This window comes from Mauremys reevesii, linkage group 4 (genome assembly GCF_016161935.1).
Source record: "Mauremys reevesii isolate NIE-2019 linkage group 4, ASM1616193v1, whole genome shotgun sequence".
Lineage (NCBI taxonomy): Eukaryota > Metazoa > Chordata > Testudines > Geoemydidae > Mauremys > Mauremys reevesii.
The window spans coordinates 41,334,479-41,354,692 of NC_052626.1; the positions used below are offsets into that span (position 1 = coordinate 41,334,479).

The 20,214-nt window shown below is 47.7% G+C and overlaps 1 protein-coding gene across 9 annotated transcripts in view; it reads right to left on the reverse strand.

The window, feature by feature from the left end:
• Window positions 1-3,629: 3,629 nt before the first annotated feature.
• ESRRB (estrogen related receptor beta) overlaps window positions 3,630-20,214 on the reverse strand; it is a 165,368-nt gene continuing 148,783 nt past the window's right edge. For 6 of the 9 annotated variants that reach the window (XM_039535262.1, XM_039535267.1, XM_039535266.1 and 3 more), the window contains 2 exons: window positions 11,605-11,874; window positions 3,837-4,081 (listed from right to left, as the gene is read on the reverse strand). In XM_039535262.1, the coding sequence (XP_039391196.1) occupies window positions 3,837-4,081; window positions 11,605-11,874 (515 nt within the window). Of the gene's footprint in view, window positions 4,082-10,249; window positions 10,359-11,604; window positions 11,875-20,214 lie in introns of those variants that run through there. The other 3 variants (XM_039535263.1, XM_039535271.1, XM_039535270.1) reach the window with 2 other exon arrangements.

A 20,214-nucleotide genomic window follows, 5' to 3' on the forward strand; every position in this document is an offset into this window, starting at 1 on the left:
CAGGCAGTTACATTTTAGGGTCTTTCTCAGTGACGTGTCCTTTAATAGTTACTTACATATTTCTGGTGCAGCATGATTTTATAATATGTTTGTAATAGTTCAAAAATTGATGCAGTCAGGTTAATGAGAGAGAATCATGCCCCCTATTTGGCATGAACTATACTGCTAGGTTATGGTTCAGTGTTTCTTCTGTAGCTTCATAGTTTCACTGTAAGGTAATGCCCGTGTTTGCCCAGATACATAGTTCCATGCAGTGTTTCACCATTTATCTGAATTGATCCCTGTGCAATTTGTTTTGCACCGGAGGCCAGAGACCTCTGTTTTCCAAGAGGAATGTGACTAAGAGGTGCTGTCCCCTCTTGAGTAGGACTGTAGCAGCTGGCAGCTATTTAGTTTATCTGCCTATGCAAAGCTTTGCGGTGTGTGGTACGTAGTGAGCGGGAGCTGTGTGATGCAGCGCTCATTAGTGTGAATGAATGGTGGACTGAGCTTCATGGTTATGCACACTTGTTGAGGCACTTACCTCTGTGTTTTGTTTTAAACTAATCGCAGGTGTTTAGTAACCATGTGCATCCCAAAGTTTGGATTCCAGCATCACCTACACCATGTGACGTTACAGTAGTACAGGACTGGATCAATGACTCTTGCACTAGGCATGAATTCCCTACATGGCTCCCAGGGAATCTGTCCTAGAACCTCTTTCCTATTTAAAAGCTAGATTGTTACATTGCTGACCATGCATGTGGGATGTTGCTGAGCATACACTAGCCTAAGCAGTCACTGCAGCCCCCCCCCCCAGGCTCTCTTAAAGTGTGAGAGGCCTGGAGTGTGACACACCCATAAACCCAAATGCCATTGCTCTTCTGGGCATCCATCCCCATAGTCTAAGTACTGCTGTAATAGTGCTATATTGGCTGGTTAGAGTAAGCCTGGGTGTAGGTTTCCTATGACAACCTCATGTGCTAAAGAGCTGTGGCCTTGTTTCCTTGTTAAAGAAGGTGGGGAGCTTGGGGGGGGGGGTTGTTCCAGGCATGTGTTCCCTTTGCATTTCCGGGGGGTGGGGGGGGTGGGAAGGGGGAGAGATCACAGCCCTTGCTTAGAGGCAAAGTGATTCACTAACACACTGATTGGTTTTTCCAGCCCATTTAGATACTTATATGGCTTGGTCCAAGGTCTGTCATCTTGGAGTTATGGGTGTGAGGGGACCTGATAGGCACAAGGGTTATGCAGATAAAATGGAGAAAGAGTCCTGCAGCTCTTCTGAGGGCAGAGGGTGTACATCCAGCCTGCTTTAGGCGCTGCTTATCTCCACTGGTAGCACGTTAGGGGAGAAGGGTGAGGCGGTAACTGCAGAAAGCACCTTCAAAAGCTTTACACTTCCCTATCACTACAAGAATTACACCACTAAACTCTTCAGGCCGAACTAGCCCGCAGCCTCGGGGGGCCGGGACCTAGATTCAGCAGCGCCCTCCTTCCTCTCTTCTCCCTCCCGAGGGGCTCACGTTCCCTTAGTGACTCAAAAACTGTCCCACCAGGAGTAGGGTAGGAAAAGCCCTTTTGCAACAAAGAGATAAGGCTCCCGCCAGGGCCCTGTGGCTGAGGCCATTGATGTTAATCGCTTCTGAGGGCTTCCACAGCCAGGTCTGCACCAGGTGCTTTGCACAGAAGAGGCATGGCCATGCTTGCTCAAAACAGAGGTCAGTGCAACTGCCTGCAGAGCTCCAGGTGGAAATGGCATTGACAGGCAGTGAATCCAGGGTATTGGCCACAGTGCTGGGGAGAGCCCATCCCAGCTTGTGAGTAAAATTACCTGATGCTACACAGCCAGAAACAGCTGCCAAGGTGCAGCATGTACTCAGAGCTGGCTACACGCCGACAACACGTGTTTCCCGTCTCAGGTCACAGAGCATTACGTGGATGTTTTATACAATCAAAGTGTCTGTTTCCAGAGCAGCTGGTGAGCAACACCAGCGTCTGTTCGAAGCACAAGGCTGCTGTCCATTCTCGGCCTTGAGGAAGTGGATGCACATCTCTCAAGTGGCTGCTGGCTCTGCCACCTAAGCCTTGCATTGGGTTGTCCTGTCTGTTCTCTAACGTGGTTGATCCAGAAAGGGAGTGAGTGTAGCACTGGCAAAAGTAGTTTGAATGACAGCCCTGGACAATGATGCCTGCTTCTCTCATGGAGCTCAAGCTCCACTATACTGTTTGCTAATGTGCCTCACCCTTGCCTCAGAGTGAACCACTCTGTCAGGTCATAGCCTTTCTCCTGAGACTGCCAGCAAGGGCTCAATGAGTGCCAGTCGTGCTGGTAGTTTTAGGATGCACAAATTAACCGTCCCAAATCTGGTGCCAGAAGATAATTTTCAGCCATCACTGTGTCAGGCTGGCGTTGAACAAGTGCCCTAGAAGAGACAGTCACTAAAACTCCTTCCCCAATTTCTTCAGCCACCCAAGTTCCCCTCTAGAAAACCACTTTAGAAACCTGGTTAGAGGTGGGGAGTAGGACAACCCTAGGCGCGAGGCACAAACGTTCTCCATGAATGTTTCGTGAAAAGAAATATTTTCTTTTGGAGCTAGCCCCATGAGGCCTCACGAGGCCATAGAGCAGTCCAAGATGGACTGTTGATTATTTTGGGGGTGGAAGGGAGGCAAGGGACATGGTATGTGGGAGTCGGGGATTAAATGACTCCATTTAAATGTGTTTTCAGTTGGCACCAACTAGCAGCTTCCCAGGCCTGCAGTACATAGTTTTCTCCAAAGGACAATTCCCTTTGTTCCCAACTAGTGAGTGAAGTAAAGTCCAAGCAGCTATGGAGGCAAACATCCATTCTCTCGAAAATGGATGGGTAATCCCTGGGTGGGAGAGGGGGGTATTTACATTTGGGCCCTGTTATTGCAGACAGGTATTTGTGTCATGTGAGTGGGGGAAGGACTATTTTCAGAGTTGACAAGGCAGATTTGATGCACTGCATGGTGGAAATGGGGGGATTTTAATTAGCACCATGTGTGAGGATGCAGAGACTATCATGGGAATCCGGCACTGGAGCAAAATGTCAGGCTCATCCTGGGAGTGGGGACTTGCATTCTCTGAAACATGGAGCCTCCCACTTGACTAGCCTGTGGGAATGTGGGATTGCCCCAGGATTAGAATAGCCAGGCGTAATGACACACTGTACAAGATCACGGATTATTTTACATAGGCAGGAGCATCGTTCCCGATAGGAAGCGGGGGCCTCTATGTACATGTGTTATGTGTCACTAGAGGAGTGCAGGAGGCAACCATTTTTGAGTGAAGAGGTCCCATGAGGCTCTTCTCTAAACAAGCACCTGCCCCATGGGCCTGTGAGCTGGAATGAGATGACAAACATCAGGAGTTGCCCTCTCTGCCTCCCCCCTCACACCACCAGTAGATGAAGTCTAGTGACTCTTTGCTTCCTCATGTCCTGCTTCAATCCCCCCTTCCCTCTCCAGCGTTGGAGGAGGGAGCTGGGGAACAGGCTTCCCCGGCTAGGGCAGAGAGCGTAACTGCTCAGGGGCCCACATTCCCTCCAGCCCCTTCTGCAAGTCCATGAGCGCGAGCACGCTCTGGTACTTCCTACAGCGAAAACAAAAACAGAGAAACAGGTGACTGATTAAAAGAGTTTCCCCCTCTGTACATGAGATGCTGCAGACAGGCAGGCAGGCAGGCAAGCAGGCCGACAGCTGGACATTACATAATTCTTCCATAATAAATGATTGGAGATAAAAGCCGGCCCCTGCTGCTGTTTGGATTGCTCTGTGTCTGCGTCTGTGTTTCTAGTTTGTTCCCCGGCCGCTGTGGGCTGGCACCAGGGCCGTCAGACCTTGGCCTCTAGCATTTCTAGGAAGAGTTTGTGCATGGGGACCTTGCCCTGCAGTTTGATGCTGTAGAAGTGCTGCACCGCTTTGGCGGCCGTCTGCCGCAGGAGGGGCAAGGTCAGCAGCAGCTTGCCCGCCCGCCTTGGCTCCTCGTGGCGCTGACTCAGCTCGTAGTCCTGCAGGGCTTCATGGAGAAGGTCCTGGAGTTTCTGCACCGCCTCCATGTCCTCTATGTGCATGGAATCTGCGGGGGAGGGGGACAGATAGCAAAGAGCAATGGTCAAAAACCAGAACTGCATTCTTCATTTGAATCTAAGGCTTTGTCAGTGCTGCGGCTTCTGGAAAGTAGCTCACGGGTAGGAAGCATCAGGGCCCAGGTGAGAAGAGCTGGCAGGCGGGTGTGCCCCCAGCGTGGCTGCCTGTGCCAGGCTTTGCGGTACTCTGACAGTGGGTGCTCAGGGGCCAGTAGGGTTGCAAAGGGTGGCTGGTGAATTGCATTATAAACAAACCACTTCTACAGGTGGGCTAGAGAGCTGTGCAAGAACAACGCGAGCTTGAGGTTAGGATGGGTACGTGGCTAGTCCCGTGCCTACCAGCCCTCTGTGTTCCTGAGGGGGAGTGGCATGAAGAGTGAGGGGCTGCTGCTGTGCCACCAATCACGAGTGATCGCAGTAGGTATAATTAACACTTCCACAGAGCTTCATCTGTCTGAACTAATTGCTTAGCAGCTGCTCGGGGTGGCAGAGAGATGGAAACCCTTCCTGGAGTACTGGCAGGGCCATACCCAGCTCAGGACATGGTGGAGCAGAGGCTCACAGAGCGGCGCCAGCGTGGCTTTTAACCAGCAAAAATAAAACTAGCCTTTCTCCACAGCTGCTTTGTGGCTCCCCCACTCCGCCCCTGTTTGCTGAGCAGTGTGACTGGAGTGGCTGCACAGTCTAGCTGAGGCACATGGGCAGCTTTTTCCCTTCAGGTGAGTGCCTACAATCGCACGTTGCCAGTCTCAGTGAGCTTTACAGATAAGCCTCAAACCCCAGCTCAGAGGGAGGTGTGCTACAGATGGGTAAACTGAGGCACAGAGCTGCTAAGTGACTTGTCCAAAGGTGCAGCGAGTCAGCTTCAAAGGAGAACACCAGATCTGACTCCCTATCACTAGCTCTGTGCCCCAGCTCACACTCCCTGTGTTCATTCCCTTAGGGCAGGGCAGCGGGATCAGGTGGAAGCATGTACCCAGCTGTGCTTTATATACCAGGTACTCTTGGAGTGGGGCTGATGTTGTGTGATAGGTGAATCAGCGTAACTGTGCTGCTTCTCTTCGCCAGCTGATTTCTATAGGCTGAAGAGCCCTAGCAGCAATGTATTTCCCATTTCCTCCCCTCTGTGTTTCTTTTATAAAGACCCAGCCGCATCCCAAACCCGCTCTGCCCATTGCCCTTCTCTATGCTGAGAAGAGCTCCAAATCTGCAGCGGCCTGCAAAAACTAAAATAACATTGCAGGATTAATTTCCCAGCAATCCATCAGCAAGCCAGTGTTGATTGCATTGATGAACTGTTAATTACAAAATCAATGGCTATGAATTTTTACAGCTGCCAGAGCACCAAGGAGGAGGGAGGCTGCCAGGCTGTGGCCCACAGGGGCATAAAGCATGGTAATCTAAGGACTCCCTCCTAATGTGCATTCAGCAAGAGCCATGCCTGCACTTCTGCAGAGCTTCGTGGATGGGGGACAGAGTGCACGTGTGATAATGGACAGCCAGTCTGTCCAAGTTGCTGCAAGCAGGGCCTATTACCTCCCCCAACAATAAAAGTTTAGTTTAAGCTGGCACCCTGGGGCCCCATAGGAGCAGGGGTCTCCATGTTCTACCATCACAGAATTTGCGGCACAGTTCACCCCTTGCTGCAGAACTGTGCTCAAATCACCTCTGCACTATGTCTTCAGGCGGGGCAGCTGCAGGGAATAAAGGGATACGGTTACAGACAGGATGAGACGCCTCTAACTAACTAGGGCTCTGGGCTGAAATGCAGGGAGCCCCTCAGCACTAGAATTTAAATGAATCTCTGCCCCTTTGGGTTCTTCCCCTTCCTCTGAATGCTTAGGCTCTGGGTGGCAGTGGCTGACACTGTGGCGCACACAGCACGGAGTAACAGGACAATTGGCGAGTCAGAACCTGCTCCCTGCCGGGATGTTTAGAATGAAGTATTGGGAAATAGTGGTCTTCACTGCTCTTTATCTGTTATTATTCTCCAAATAAAACCACACTCGTTCCCTCCTATAGTCCCGCACAGCATCTCCTTGAAGCTTTACCCACAAAAAGGATTAGTGATCTGCCAGGGCTCCAGCAGTGGAAGCTGTCTCCCAGCAATCCCCCATCTGTGCCCAGCTGAGTCACTTGGCTTCTTCACATAGACTTTAAGGCCAGAAGGGACCATTGTGATCATCTAGTCTGACCTCCTGCACATTGCAAGCCACAGACCCTCACACACATACCAATGCTCCAGGATTGTCCTGGAGTATCCAGGAATTAAAGATTAATCTTTAATGTGATGAAACCTCCAGGACCATATGCAACCAAAATTGGCAATCCTACACACACACCCCTCTTTTAATAGACCCATAACCTCTGGCTGAATTACTGAAGTCCTCAAATCATAATTTAGAGTAAATGGTGGAGTCTCTCTGAATTTGAGTCTTTCTTTAGTTTAAACCAGCTAGTGACCCATGCCCATGCTGCAGAGGAAGGTGAAAACTCCCAGGGTCTCTTCCAATCTGACCTGGGGGAAATGAGCATGTGGGCAAAACCCACCAAACAGACACCTGGGAAAGAATTTTCTGTAATAACTCAGAGCCCTCCCCAGCTAGTGTCCCATCTCTGGCTACTGAGGATTTTTGCTAGTAGCAGTTGCAGATGGGCCACATGCCACTGTAAGCAATTTCATCATACCAGCCCTTCTGCATTGATCAAGTTCAGTCTTGAAGCTAGTTAGGTTTTTTGGCACCACTCCTCCACTTGGAAGCCTATTCCAGGACTTCACTCCTTTGATCGTTAGAAACCTTTGTGTAATTTCAAGCCTAAACTTGTTGAGGGCCAGTTTATATCCATCTGGGCTTGTGTCAGCAATGGCACTTAACATAAATAGTGCCTCTCCATTATTTATAGAGCACAATCATATTTCCCCCTCAGCCTTTGTTTGGTTAGGCTAAACAAGTCAAGCTCCTTGAGTCTCCTCATATAAAGTAGATTTTCCATTACTCTGGTCATCCTAGTAGCCCTTCTCTGCACCTGTTCCAGTTTGAATTCATCTTCTTAAACATGGGAGACTAGCACTGCACATAGTATTCCAGATGAGGTCTCAACAGTGCCTTGTGTAATGGCAATAACACTTTCCTCTCCCTGCTGGAAATACCTCGCCTGATGCATTCTAGGATTGCATTAGCCTTTTTCATGGCTGCATCACATTGGTGGCTCATAGTCATCCTGTGGTCAGCCAATGCACCCAGGTCTTTCTCCTCCTCTGTTGCTTCCAACTGATATGTCTCCAGCTAATAGCAAAAATTCTTGTTTTTTGTCCCTACATGCATGACATTGCATTTTGCACTATTACATTTTATCCCATTTCTATTACTCCAGTTTTCAGCATACTCTAGATCTTCTTGTATGCGATTCTGATCCTCCTCCATATTGCCAATACCTCCCAACTGTGTGTCATCCACAGATTTTATTAGCACACTCCCACTTTTTGTGCCAAGGTCATTCATGAAAATGTTAAATGAGATTGGTCCCAACACCGATCTCTGAGGAACTCCACTAGTAACCTCCCTCCAGGCTGACAATTCTTTAGCCACCTTTCTATTCTCTCATTAATCCCCATCTTTTCCAATTTAACTAATAATTTCCCATGTGGAACTGTATCAAATGCCTTACTGGAATCCAGATAAATTAGATCTACTGCATTTCCTTTGACTAAAAAAATCAGTTATCTGCTCAAAGGAGGAGATCAGGTTTATCTGGCATGATCTAACGTTTGTAAAACCATGTTGTATTTTATTCTAATTACTGTTTATCTCTATATCCTTAATTATTTTCTCTTTCAATATTTCTTCCAAGACTTTGCATATAACTGAGGTCAAACTAACAGGCCTGTTGTTTCCTGGATCACTTTTTCCTCTTTCTTAAAAGTAGGTTCTACTTTTAGCAATTCTCCAGTCAGAGGGTATAACCATCCCTTCGGTTTATAGATTCATTAAAAATCCTTGCTCGTGGGCTTGTAGTTTCATGTGGCAGTTCCTTTAGTATTCTTCTATGGAGATTATCCAGGTCCCCTGATTTGGTCCCATTAAGCTGTTTGAGTTTGACTTCCACCTCGGATGTGGTCATTTCTACTTCCATATCCTCATTCCCAATAGCCACCCTACCACTATTCCCAAAGCTCTTTATTAGCCTTATTAAAAACAGAGGCCATGCCTAGATTATCTTTCATCTCCAATCTATCCTCAGTGCTTAGCAGCCCTACTTCTTCTTTCCTTATTGTGTATATAGCTATATAACCTTTTACTATTGGCTTTAGTTTCTTTGTGATGTCCAACTCTGTTTGGCTTTTAGCAGTTCTCATTTTTTCTCTAAATTTCTGTCCTCTAGGAGGTAGCTTTCCTTGCTGATCTGTCCCATCTTCCATTGCTTGTAGGCTTTCTGCTTTCTCTTAATAACCTCTTGGAGGTGCTTGCTCATCCAGTTTGGATGAATTCTCTCTCTCTCTTCCCCCCATGCTTGGGAGGCAGGTTTCAGGTAGCATCTGCAACTTTGACAAAGTAATTCCAAGCCTCCTGTACATTCATATCCTTGAGTTCTTCAGTCCTGTCCACTTCCCTAATTCCCTTTTGAAATCAAAGTCCTTAGTTGCAGACTTATTTTTGTTTATCCTTCCACTTAGTTTAAACTGAATTAGCTCATGATCCCTAGAGTTGGGGACTGGCTCAGAGGTACATCTATAGGTGCAGGTGTTGGCCATTTGCATGCAAGCATTTATGTGTGTCACTGCATTTGTGCAAGTGTGCCCCGCGATATGGAAATTGAGTCCATAGTGACATTACAAGGACATTAAAGTTAAGTCAAGTACTAAAAAGCCAGCCTAAGGTCAGCTGTGCAACCTTAATTCACCCGCCTGGGTGTATAGATTGTGATACAGTTTTTAGTTACATGATCACATCCTATTTTTCCCACAGGAAAAAAACAGACGCATGCAGGGAGATCTCACACACTGTTGACTTTCAAACATTCGAGCAAGAAATACTGGGACTGTAAAAACTAAATTCTGCTTGCAGCTGTATTGCACCAACCCACTGAAGTCAAAGCGGTTGCACCCCTGTAGCTGAGAGCGGGATTGGGCCCAGTGTTTTCTAACCCTTACTCTTGTTTTTCCGGATTCATGGAGTGAGAAGCAGAACCACAAAGCGGCTGCTGAGAGTTGGTTGCTTTATTTTATGGTAAATATTGTTCTGTCACTGATGGTAATTCTCCCCACAGACTGTCTGCTCCAGCATATCCGGAGCTGGGCACTGCCCTGCTTATGCCCCAGGTATGAGCATGGTCAAGAGAGTGCAACACCGAGTACTGAAGTGCCTATTGCAAAAAACCCTGATGGCAGCATTGAGCTCATAGGTCCCCACTTAGAGCACAGCCCACAAAACAGCCTCCTGTGGTACCCTTAGCACTTCAGCCCAGCTGGGTGGGTGTTAGGGCCTGTAGCTTCCTTCACATCACTGCTCTGGTTTCTGCTCCTTGTCTAATGGAGGGACCCTCCTTTTAGGTTGGAGGCTATTTCTTCATAAAGAGTTTATTAGATTGCCAAAAAGCCACAATTCCACAATCAAGAAAGAGGCCCACTGTGGCTAAAAGCCCATCCTGGTCCAGTGTGAAGCAAAGGCAGCAATTAGAAATATAAAAGCAACTCATAACAAATGGAAAAAGAGGGGAAATAGATGGCAATCAATATAAATTAGAAGTGATGAAGTGCAGAAAATTGATAAGGGAAACTAAGGACATCAGGGAAAAATCCATGGCTGGCAGGCTGAGGACAATAGTGAAGATTTATTTAAAAAGTATATTAGGAACAAAAGAAATTCTAGCAACAGTACTCCATTACTAGATGGAAATTGTGCACTTGTTAATAATGATGCAGAAAAGGCAGAAGTATTCAATAAATATTTCTGTTCTGTATTTGGAAAGAAGCAGAATGATGTAATCTCATTATCTGAGGAGGATGAACTACTTTCCAGTCCATGGGTAACTGAGGACGATGTTAGACAACATCTAGGCATGAACATTTTTAAAATCAGTAGGCCCAGATAATTTGTACCAAACAATCCTAAAATATTTGGCTCAGGAGCTTTCTGTCTCGCTGATAATTTTTTTAATAAATCTTGGAATACCAGGGAAAATCCAGAAGACTGGAAGATGCTAATATGCCAATATTCAAACAGGTCAAGATCAGGGAATTATAGGCGAGTTATCCTAAGTTCAATCCTAGGAAAAATAATGGAAAAGCTGATTCAGGATTCCATTAATAAAGAATAGGAATATAACATTTGACAGTCAACATTATTTTATGGAAAATAAGGCATGTCAAACAAACCTGATTTTGTTCTTTGGGGAGATTGCAAGTTTGGTTGATAAAGGTAACTAAATAGATATAATAGACGGAGACTTTTGTAACATGTTTGACTTAGTAGCAGGTCTCATTATGCAGTAACTTTAGCTCTGACGACTTTCACTGATCCCTCGTGGATAGATGTGTGAGTAACACCTTTTCAGCTGCACAGCACACACTATCTGTTGTGATTTGGGGCAAGCTCTTACTGCCCTAATCCCAGCCAGCGCGCCTCACTCTGCTCTGGAGGGCCTCTGCCTATTTTGTGGCTGAAGTGGAGTTTACTCTCTGTGGCCTGTTCAGACCTTGGCTTCTCTGATGAGGCTGCTAACAAAGGGAGACAGTTAGTGCTAACTGTAGTGGTGGTTTTGGTGTTATGCCCACTTGTCAACTGGGATTGGAACCCTCAACTAATTTCACACTGGTGAGCACCCCATACATTTGAGTAGGGTGTAAAATTTGATTTTACAGTCTGGCTTCTCTATAGTCACCACTGAGCTTGGCCAGATTCAAACAGGGCCTTAGAAACAAAAAGTGCTGAATCCCATTTTCCAAGAGCCAGCCGGCTCTCCCTGACCTGGGCTTGAATAGGAACTGGTGACTTCAAGGTAAAAGGCTCCATATCCCATTCTCTGATCCAGCCTGTCCCCCGACCTAGGTCTGACTGGATCCAGTACACTAGTGGGCAAAAGCTCCATATTCAGTAGTTCTCTCTCCAAAAGCCAGCCAGTCCCCGCTGTCAACAAACTTGAGGCCAGATTGGAGCTGGAGACTCATGAGTGAAAGGGCTCATACCTCAACTCCTGCTCCAGCTACTCATTCCTCTCCAACCAGGGCCTATATTGGGAGCAGCATTCTAAGAGAGAAAAGGGTCTATAACCTATATCCAGATCCCTGGAGATAAGGCTACATTTTCACCAGGTACTCAATTCACTTCTAAACTGAAAGAAAAACAGTGTGGGAGAGTGGCGCTGTGTTAGACCCACTGGAGAGACTCATTGTTACCAGGAGCCAGAGTATAGCCTGCACTGGTCCTCTGACTTTTCAGGAGCATATTAGAGTGCTAGATCCATGTTGGCCTTGGCTCCCTGAGCCTCACATCAGTCTGGGCCATGGTTTTACCTGAGTTGGCAAGGGCCAGGGCCTTGAGTGTGACAAACTCCTCCTTCTCCACCTTCAGCTTCTTGTACCGGCGCACCAGCTGCAGGATGGCCAGGTAGAGCTCCAGCAGCCCCGTCAGGCGTGAGTGCTCCTCATCCATGATGTAGTCCTCGGCATAGACCAGCTTGTCCTCGTAGGGCAGTGAGCGGTACACAATGCCCAGGATGAGGATCTCCATCCAGGCGCTCTGCAGGAGGCTCATCTGGTCCCCCAGGGAGAGATTAGAGAAACCTGACAGGGCAAATGACAAGCAGGGTCAAACTGGGATGGGCTCCAAAGGCTGTATCCCCAACAGCTCCCCAGTTTTTCTGGGAATCACTCCATCTTCCCAATCCCCTGCACATTACATGGGGTCACTGAGCATCTCTCCAAAGCCCGTGGCAAGCCTCCCAGCCCGGGTCAATGTACTTGGGTTTGTGGGGCTCACACTAGCACTCAAAAACTGCCGTGGAGTCGGTGCTCTGAAGTTGTGGCCTGGGCTGGAGCTCTAATGCCGTCTCCTTCCCCCCAGGCTTCAGAGCCTGAGCTGCTATGTCTGAACAGCTATTTTTAGTGTGGTATTGGGAGCCCAAGTCTTTTGACCTGGGCTGGGAGGCTTGCTGCGTGGGCCATGTAGACATGCCCTGTCTAGGTACTTACGTGGCCCTCATCATGTAGTGTCTGGCACCTCTGGAATTCACCCATCTCTTTACTTCCCAGTCCACCTGCAGCCCTGCCCGGAATCCATCCTTTGTGCTCCCCGTGTTTCCTTGCAGCACTGTCCTGAATACAGCCCAGTCCTCAGGCCACACCATGGTGGGATGTACCCTGACCCTGTTCCTCCTGCAGTACTACCTGGTAGGTACTTTGCTCCCCTGTTCCTCCTGCTGTATTTTCTGTAATGCAACCCATTCTCTCCCCATCCCAGCAAGGAACTCTGCTGGCTCGACAGGGAAGCACTCCAAAGGGAGTCAGTGGGCTCCTGATAGGGTAGGAAGAGAAGATGCTTGCCTGAGTTTCAAGCTCATCATGATCAAAATACCATCTCAGCCGAAGTGGCAAATTCTCCTCCACTGTAGCACATTGGAGGATCAAAAGTTAAATCCATATGAAAACATGATCCACTTCTGAACAACACGACTTCCCACACTCAGCGACTCCAACTTTCTAATGGAAGAGCCCCACTCAATATCGAAAAATGCTGAGGCTGCCAGACCAAACCCTAAAATACCAATAGATGTGTCATATGAATAAACCAAGCAGCAAGAAGGTACGGATCCCTACACAGCCGTAGATCCTGGCCACATGAATAGAGCTCACTACAGAGACAGGCAGACCTGAGGCAGACACCCACCCCCCCCGAGACAGAGATGAAATTACCATAAGCTGGGAGGCACAAAACACTGCTTGCACCAAAAGAGGAGTGAGTTCACAACCCACGTGACAGAGGAGAGTGAGATGAGAGGCGCACTCTGCTCCAGTGTCTGACATACAAGAGAGCGTGAGAAAGATTTCTCCTGAAATGATCAGACCTCATAAGATGCTTCTCATCAGAAAAGCAATGAGGAAAAACTCTGCTGGAGCCTAAGAAAAAGGAGAGAGTCGGCAGAGATGACCTCAGGCTCTGTAGCAGCCTGACATTGGATCCCGAATGGACACAGCTGCCGTGCGTCCATTTGTCAGCAAATCCTAAACACAGTGTGTAGTGTCCCTGCCACCCTGACAGAGACCTGAGCGGGGTGTCTGTCTCTGTTTACATTTCAGGGGCACTGGGGCAGCCTATCCTGGCAATAGAGTTTCACAGCACTGAGCTGAAATGAGAAGTCCTGAGTATTTCTAAGCAGCAGGAACACCTAAGACTTGGCGCAGCATTCTTTCCCCTCCCTCACCTTCAGGCCCCCGCCTTTCTCTCCAACACTGGCTTTTTTTTCTCTCTAGTTTTCTATCCTAACTCAGCGCTCTCCTCCTGCAGCCCTGTCTGAGCTCATTAGCCTCTTGCTCTGAGACTCCCCAGCCCGACAGGCTGCGAACTGTGCGCAGCAAGATGCCCTTTATTCCCACAGCCTTCATCGCTCACGTCGCTGTGTCTGGGCCCAGGTAACCAGCCACTGCAATGATCATTTGATTTCTCTTGTTATCAAGTCAGCAATTAACAAAAGAGCTGGTGATTGCTGTATTGACCGACTGTGGGTTCTATTTTTCTATCTGTGCTATCTCAGCCCAAGGAAGTGAGGGCAGAGGGATGGGTTAGTCTTATTTATTTATCACTACGCCATGTTTTGTGTTTGTGTTGCCAGGGGAAGCAAAGGGTGATAATGGCATGGCAGCCCTTGGACATCCAATTTCCCTTATCAGGCCCCTGAATAGAAAAGAGGCCCCAGGCCACATTAATTAACAGATACCAATCAGCTGTCACGTGTTGTGTGTGTGAGGTCTGGGGGTAGCAGTGGGTGGGAGGGAGGAATCGATAATCCATTGGGGAGGAGTGCCAGAGGGAATAAGGGAACAGCTAAAGACCACCAGGGAGACGAGCTGGAATAGAGAGTGAAATGAGTTAGATTGAATCCCTAGCTGAGTGCCATCTGCCTAACAGCATCTGGTCTATCATCGCTGTGCAAGGGATGCTCGCGCACAATCCCCATTGTCACAGGCGTCTCTCCAGATAACAATCCAGGCCTGTTCCAGGCCCTGAATATGTTTGTATAGGAAGGACCTGATGCGTTCTTGAGTTAGCTATGGTTGGCCAGGAGTGCATGGAGGTCTTGGAGGGTTAGGTGTTCACATCAGCAAAGTTTGGGGCCCCCTACTGCAGGCTGTCACAGCCAAGAGAACAGGAACATGTGGGTTCCTTCTTTTAAAAAAATCTGTTTCTCTGAGACCTGCCTCTTCCTTTGTCCTCAGCTCCTCCTCTGGCAGCTACTATACAGTCCCCTTTTACCACAGCCCCTGAAGGCACCATTCTGAGTAAATGGGAGAATGGTCTGATGACAAGTGTGCATCAGGCTCCTGGCCTCCTGATTTCTGACGCCTTGCTGACACTGCCCTCTGCTGCATGTGGAGCTGATGCTATCCCTCTGGGAGAGAGGACGTCTGCTTTGCAGAGCACTTATACCTTCGGTTCCCAAAGTTTATAGCCTCTCTCTCTCCTATCTGCACTCCCCATTCCCTACCCTCTATCCAACCACTTTGGCATTAGCCATTCATTCAACTACGGAAAGGAAGGCTGGTCCAGTGCTTCGGGTTCTAGCCTTGAGGGCCCTAGATTCAATTCCCACAGCTGTCCTGGGTCAGTTGCTTAGTCTTGCTCTGCCTCAGTTCCCAATCTGTAAAATGGGGATAATAGCACTTCTCTCCCTGAAAGAGGTGAGTGACAATAAATATGGTGAAGATTTTGAGGTGCTCAGCCATATGGTAATAGGGCCCAGACCACACAGGATTTCCTCCTGCTTTTCTTTTTGGATAGTGTCAATCAGTTCTTCCAAGTTATTTCCTTTCTTTGCAGTTGCCGGTGTGCGCAGTATGTGGCCTTGCAGGTGTGTGTACAAAGTCCATCCTGCTCTCTATGGATCTTGTTCATTGCTTTGATTCCTCTGGCCTCACAGAGCAATGCTCACACCCACCCACCTCTGTAAGTACACCTTATTAATCACCAGTCTTCCCATGATGTCATCCATCAGCTCCCCAGCTTGACCTGCTTTTTCCCCAGGCCCAGCAGGCAGTACATCCTTTCTCCACTGTGCCAGCATTATCTAGAACAGCCCCCTTTGCTCCTGCACAGAACTGTGTCCTAAACTTTCTCTTCAAAACACACTTTGGAACCCCCCCTCCTGCTGGGTTCTGATTCCTAATGAACCAGTTAATTCCTGCCGCCTGGGCTCAGCCATTCTCTCCAAAGTGTCACCTCTGCACCCTAACTCCCATCCCACCTGCAGCTGCTGGTCCAAATCCCTCTTTCACACAGGCATGCTCTCCATTAACTGCAGTAGGCACCCACGTAAGAGCAGAATGTGGCCTGCTCCCCTATACTGCTACAGTAACTCCTCACTTAAAGTTGTCCCGGTTAATGTTGTTTCGTTGTTACATTGCTGATCAATTAGAGAACATGCTCGTTTAAAGTTGTGTAATGCTCCCTTCTAACGTTGTTTGGCAGCCGCCTGCTTTGTCTACTGCTTGCAGGAAGAGCAGCCTGTTGCAGCTAGCTGGTGGGGGCTTGGAACCAGGGTGGATGGGCAGCCCTCCTATTAGTTCCCCCCTCCCCTAAGTTCCCTGTGCAGCAGCCGCCTGCAGTTCAGCTGTGTCCCTCCCACCACTGCCATGTGCTGCTCCTGCCCTCTGCCTTGGAGCTGCTCCCTGAGACTCCTGCTTGCTGTGGGGGGGAGAGGGAAGGAAGGAGGGGGGCAAATGTCAGGGTGTCCCCCTCCCTCCTGCACCCTGCTTACCCCATCTTCCATAGAGCAGGGGGGACAGACCAGGACTCAGGAGGGAGGGAGCTTGCAGCAGCTGCCTATCAGCAAGCTGATCTAATTAACAAGGCAGTGTACTTAAGGGAAATGCGCATATCTCCCTCTATTCCTGCTGCCTTGTGTAGAGAGAGAGTTAACCCTTGAGGCCTCAGCCAATTGCTAGTTCATCATTTAGCAGTAAGGGAAATATCCCACCCTCTGATTCCTCCACCTCAGCCAAGCTTCACAATCATCATCACTGTACTAGTATTAAATTGTTTGTTTAAAACTTATACTCTGTGTGTGTGCATGTGTGTGTGTGTGTGTGTGTGTATATATATATATATATTTTTTTTTAATTAGTCTTTTGTCTGGTGAAAAAAAATTCTCTGGAACCTAACCCCCTTATTTACATTAATTCTTATGGGGACAGTGGATTTGCTTTACATTGTTTTGCTTAAAGTTGCATTTTTCAGGAACATATCTACAATGTTAAGTGAGGAGTTACTGTATTGTATTGTTACATACAGTGCCTCCTTTATGGTCTGTACAAATGGCAATCACTTGCGGAAAGGTTTGGAAAACTGCTAGAAAGTATGCTGGATGGAAATGAATTGTGTATATTAGATAGACCTATGCAAGTAGTTCTCAAGCTTTCCAGGCTACTGTACCCCTTTCAGGAGGCTGATTTGTCTTGTGTACCCCGAGTTTCACCTCGCAAAGTCAGACACACACAAAAAAAGGGTCACAGCTTACTATTACTGAAAAACTGCTGACTTTCTCATTTTTACCATATACTTATAAAATAAATTGTGACCCCCAGATTGAAAAACTCTGATATAGTATACAGAGCAGTATAAACAAGTCATTGTCAGTATGAAATTTTAGTTTGTATTGATTTTGCTAGTGCTTTTCATGTATCCTGTTCTAAACTAGGCAAATATCTAGATAAGTTGACATACCTGCTAGAAGACCTCTGTGTACCCCCAGACTACATGGATCCCTGGTTGAGAACCACTGACCTATGGCACCTGTGCCTGTCTCTCTTACCCCCTTCAAAGATCAGTCACCACCAGAGATGTGTGATTTAAAGAGCCAGATTCTGATCTCACACTGGTATAAATGAAGTAACTCCATGGACCCCAGGCGAAGTGAACTCTGGATTTACGCTGGTGTCACTGAGATCAGAACATGGCCCAAGGAGTTTAGGTAGAGATCTGTGGTAAGAACTAGGAGTGAGTGAGCCTGTCCCCAGGAAGAAGGCAGCTTCCTGTTCTACTGGAGCTATTGAGTAACAGTGTGAGGTTCCGGGTCAGTTGGCATTGGCAAGGACTCTACATCCAGCTTCAGCCATTGCCCCTGTTCTTGTCCATTCTCCAGAATCTCTGCCAGTTGGACTAAAATTTGGAGAGTTACTGGCCATAAAGACCTAATCTATTTGCACAGCAAATTCACCAGTTGCCTCCTGTTCCAATGAAGAAACAAGACTAGGGAGGAAGGTATGATAAGAAACAGTGCACAGACAAACCCCACTGAATGCAAAAACAGAGATACGGGGTTAGATCCTCAGGTCTGGCTGAGCTTTTCTCAACACAGGGCAAAGAAACTGTTTTATGTCACCTTTGTAGCCCCACACCAGCGTGCAGCCAGCTAGAGGCTGTTTCAATCCCTGGTGCAAATTAGAGCACTATTTAGGGCTGCTCTAACTTCCAGCTGCAGGTTGTCACATCCCCTGTGGAAAGTTACTTGATTTGCCCTAGCTGATGTAGTGACATTTGGTATTTTTATTTCAGTGATTTGGCAGGGTGAGCTCCCAGAAATTTTTTTTTTTAAACCCACACACATAATTTGTGGCAAGTGGAGTTCATAATCTGTTAATTCATTATCATTTCTGTCATCCTGGAGGGCCATTAGCAGAGGTAATAAAGGGAGCTGTAATTATAGGATCTGAGGCCACTCCAGACACAGCTGCTGTCATTCCACTTGCCATATTTCATTTTGTGCTGGTGCTATCAGCTTCCTAGTGAGAACAGCACAAGCGCTACCTTGGGACAGCCTCTGTTGTTGTCCCTCAAGAGAAGTCTCCTCTTCCCGCAGAAAAGCATGTGTAAAAGGTAGATGAAATACAAAGGTGATTAACAGAGGGGCTGGGTAGGAGGAGACGAGTCTCATCCAAAGGGAAGGACTCCAAGCTGGCTGGGGAGGACATTGAGCTAATAATGTTTGCTGAACACTTTTAAATCATGTTTTCATGTTCCTGATTGCAGGAGAGTGGCTTTAAGCTTAATCAGTTTCATTCTGCTGACATTAAAGAACAAGAGTTTGCTCTGGGACCTGGTATCTGAAGTGCTGGGCTCATTCCTGTGCCTTGGTTTTAAAAACAGCATTCTAATTTAACACAAGACTGACAGATGTGATCTTTAGTCCTTTCGCCTTGTTCTTAGTGTCTGAGCTCCAGGGGCTAGCTTCACAAGGGTGGCTTAGGCGCCTAACTGCCACTTTCAGTGCCAAAGGCTTTGTCTACACTGGCAAGGGAAAGACAAAACTTTTGTCATTCAGTGGTGTTAAAAAACACAACACACACCTCCCCGAAAGACAAAAGTTTTGTCGATGACAAGCGTTGGTGTGAACAGCGCTTTGTTGGCAGGAGCGCTCTCCTGTCGACTAAAGCTCGGGGGGTGGGTGGAAGTTTTTTGTCAGCAGCCATGTCGTTAAAAGCTGCATAGTGTAGACAGAGCCTTTAAATCCAACATTTAGAGCAGGGGTAGGTAACCTATGGCACGTGTGCCGAAGGCGGCACGCGAGCTGATTTTCAGTGGCACTCACACTGCCCTGGTCCTGGCCACCGGTCCGGGGGGCTCTTCATTTTAATTTAATTTTAAATGAAGCTTCTTAAACATTTTAAAAATCTTATTTACTTTACATACAACAATAGTTTAGTTATATATTATAGACTTATAGAAAGAGGCCTTCTAAACACGTTAAAATGTATTACTGGCACGTGAAACCTTAAATTCGAGTGAATAAATGAAGACTCGGCACAGCACTTCTGAAAGGTTGCCGACCCCTGATTTAGAGCCTCAAACATCCCTATTCCCAGCAGCTCCTTACCACTGTAAGCACCTACATTTCCACTGATAAGGTCCCCATGGCATCATCTAAATTTCTGCCAGTGTTGTGCGCATGCCCCCAGCTGCCCAAGTCCTAAGTAGTCACTAGAGCAGGGATTTGAACTCTCCCACATCAGTGCCCACTCATTGAGTCAGTCTCAGACTTTAACCCTCTATGGCAGTGGTCCCCAACCTTTTCCAGGTGGCGGGCGCCGGACAATGAGCCACTGAGGACTATGGCCGGTGGACAAGCATCTGCCAAAATGGCGCAGAGAAGCGGCAACGTCAAGTGGCCTTGCCGCCGAAATGCTGCCGAAAATCAGCGGCATTTTGGTGGCACCTCCGCTTTTCGGCGGCATTTCAGTGGCGACACCTCTTGATGATGATGCTTTTTGGCAGCATTTCGGCAGATGCTTGTCCGCCAGCCAGGACGCGGGCGCACTTAGATGACCTGGTGGGCACCATGGTGCCCGCAGGCACCGCACTGGGGACTCCTGCTCTATGGAATAAAACTCCAAAACAAAAAGCACAGTCACAACTGGGACAGATCACAGCTATGAAAAGAAAACAGCCAACCCCTCCCCATCCCAGACTTTTTGGTCTGAGAACTAAGAGGTCAGTTTGATGTCATAGGCCATCATCAGATTGCCATTTTGCCAAACTCATCTGTATTTTTTTCTTAACCATTGTGAGCAAGTGAATGACTGCAAACATAGTGTGAACTGGAGTTTCAGGTAAGTCATTCTGTGCCTGAAAGTGGGCTGAACTGCAGCTCTGCCAGAGGTAGTATAAAATTACTGCAGTAACAACTGCCAGAGGCTCTAAGAAAATACACAGGAAATGGCTGTCCTTCCTTATCGAGGTAGATACCAAATCCTCTGGTGGTTGAAAAGGTTCAAAAGCCAATTGGCCATAAGTCTGGCCATGCAACAGTGGAACTCTTTGTTTCAGGTCAAAAGATCCCAAGTGTGGCCATTAAAGGAGCAGAATAGTAGGAAGTGTGCCATGGATGGGGGGGCAGAATAGCTCAGTGGTTTGAG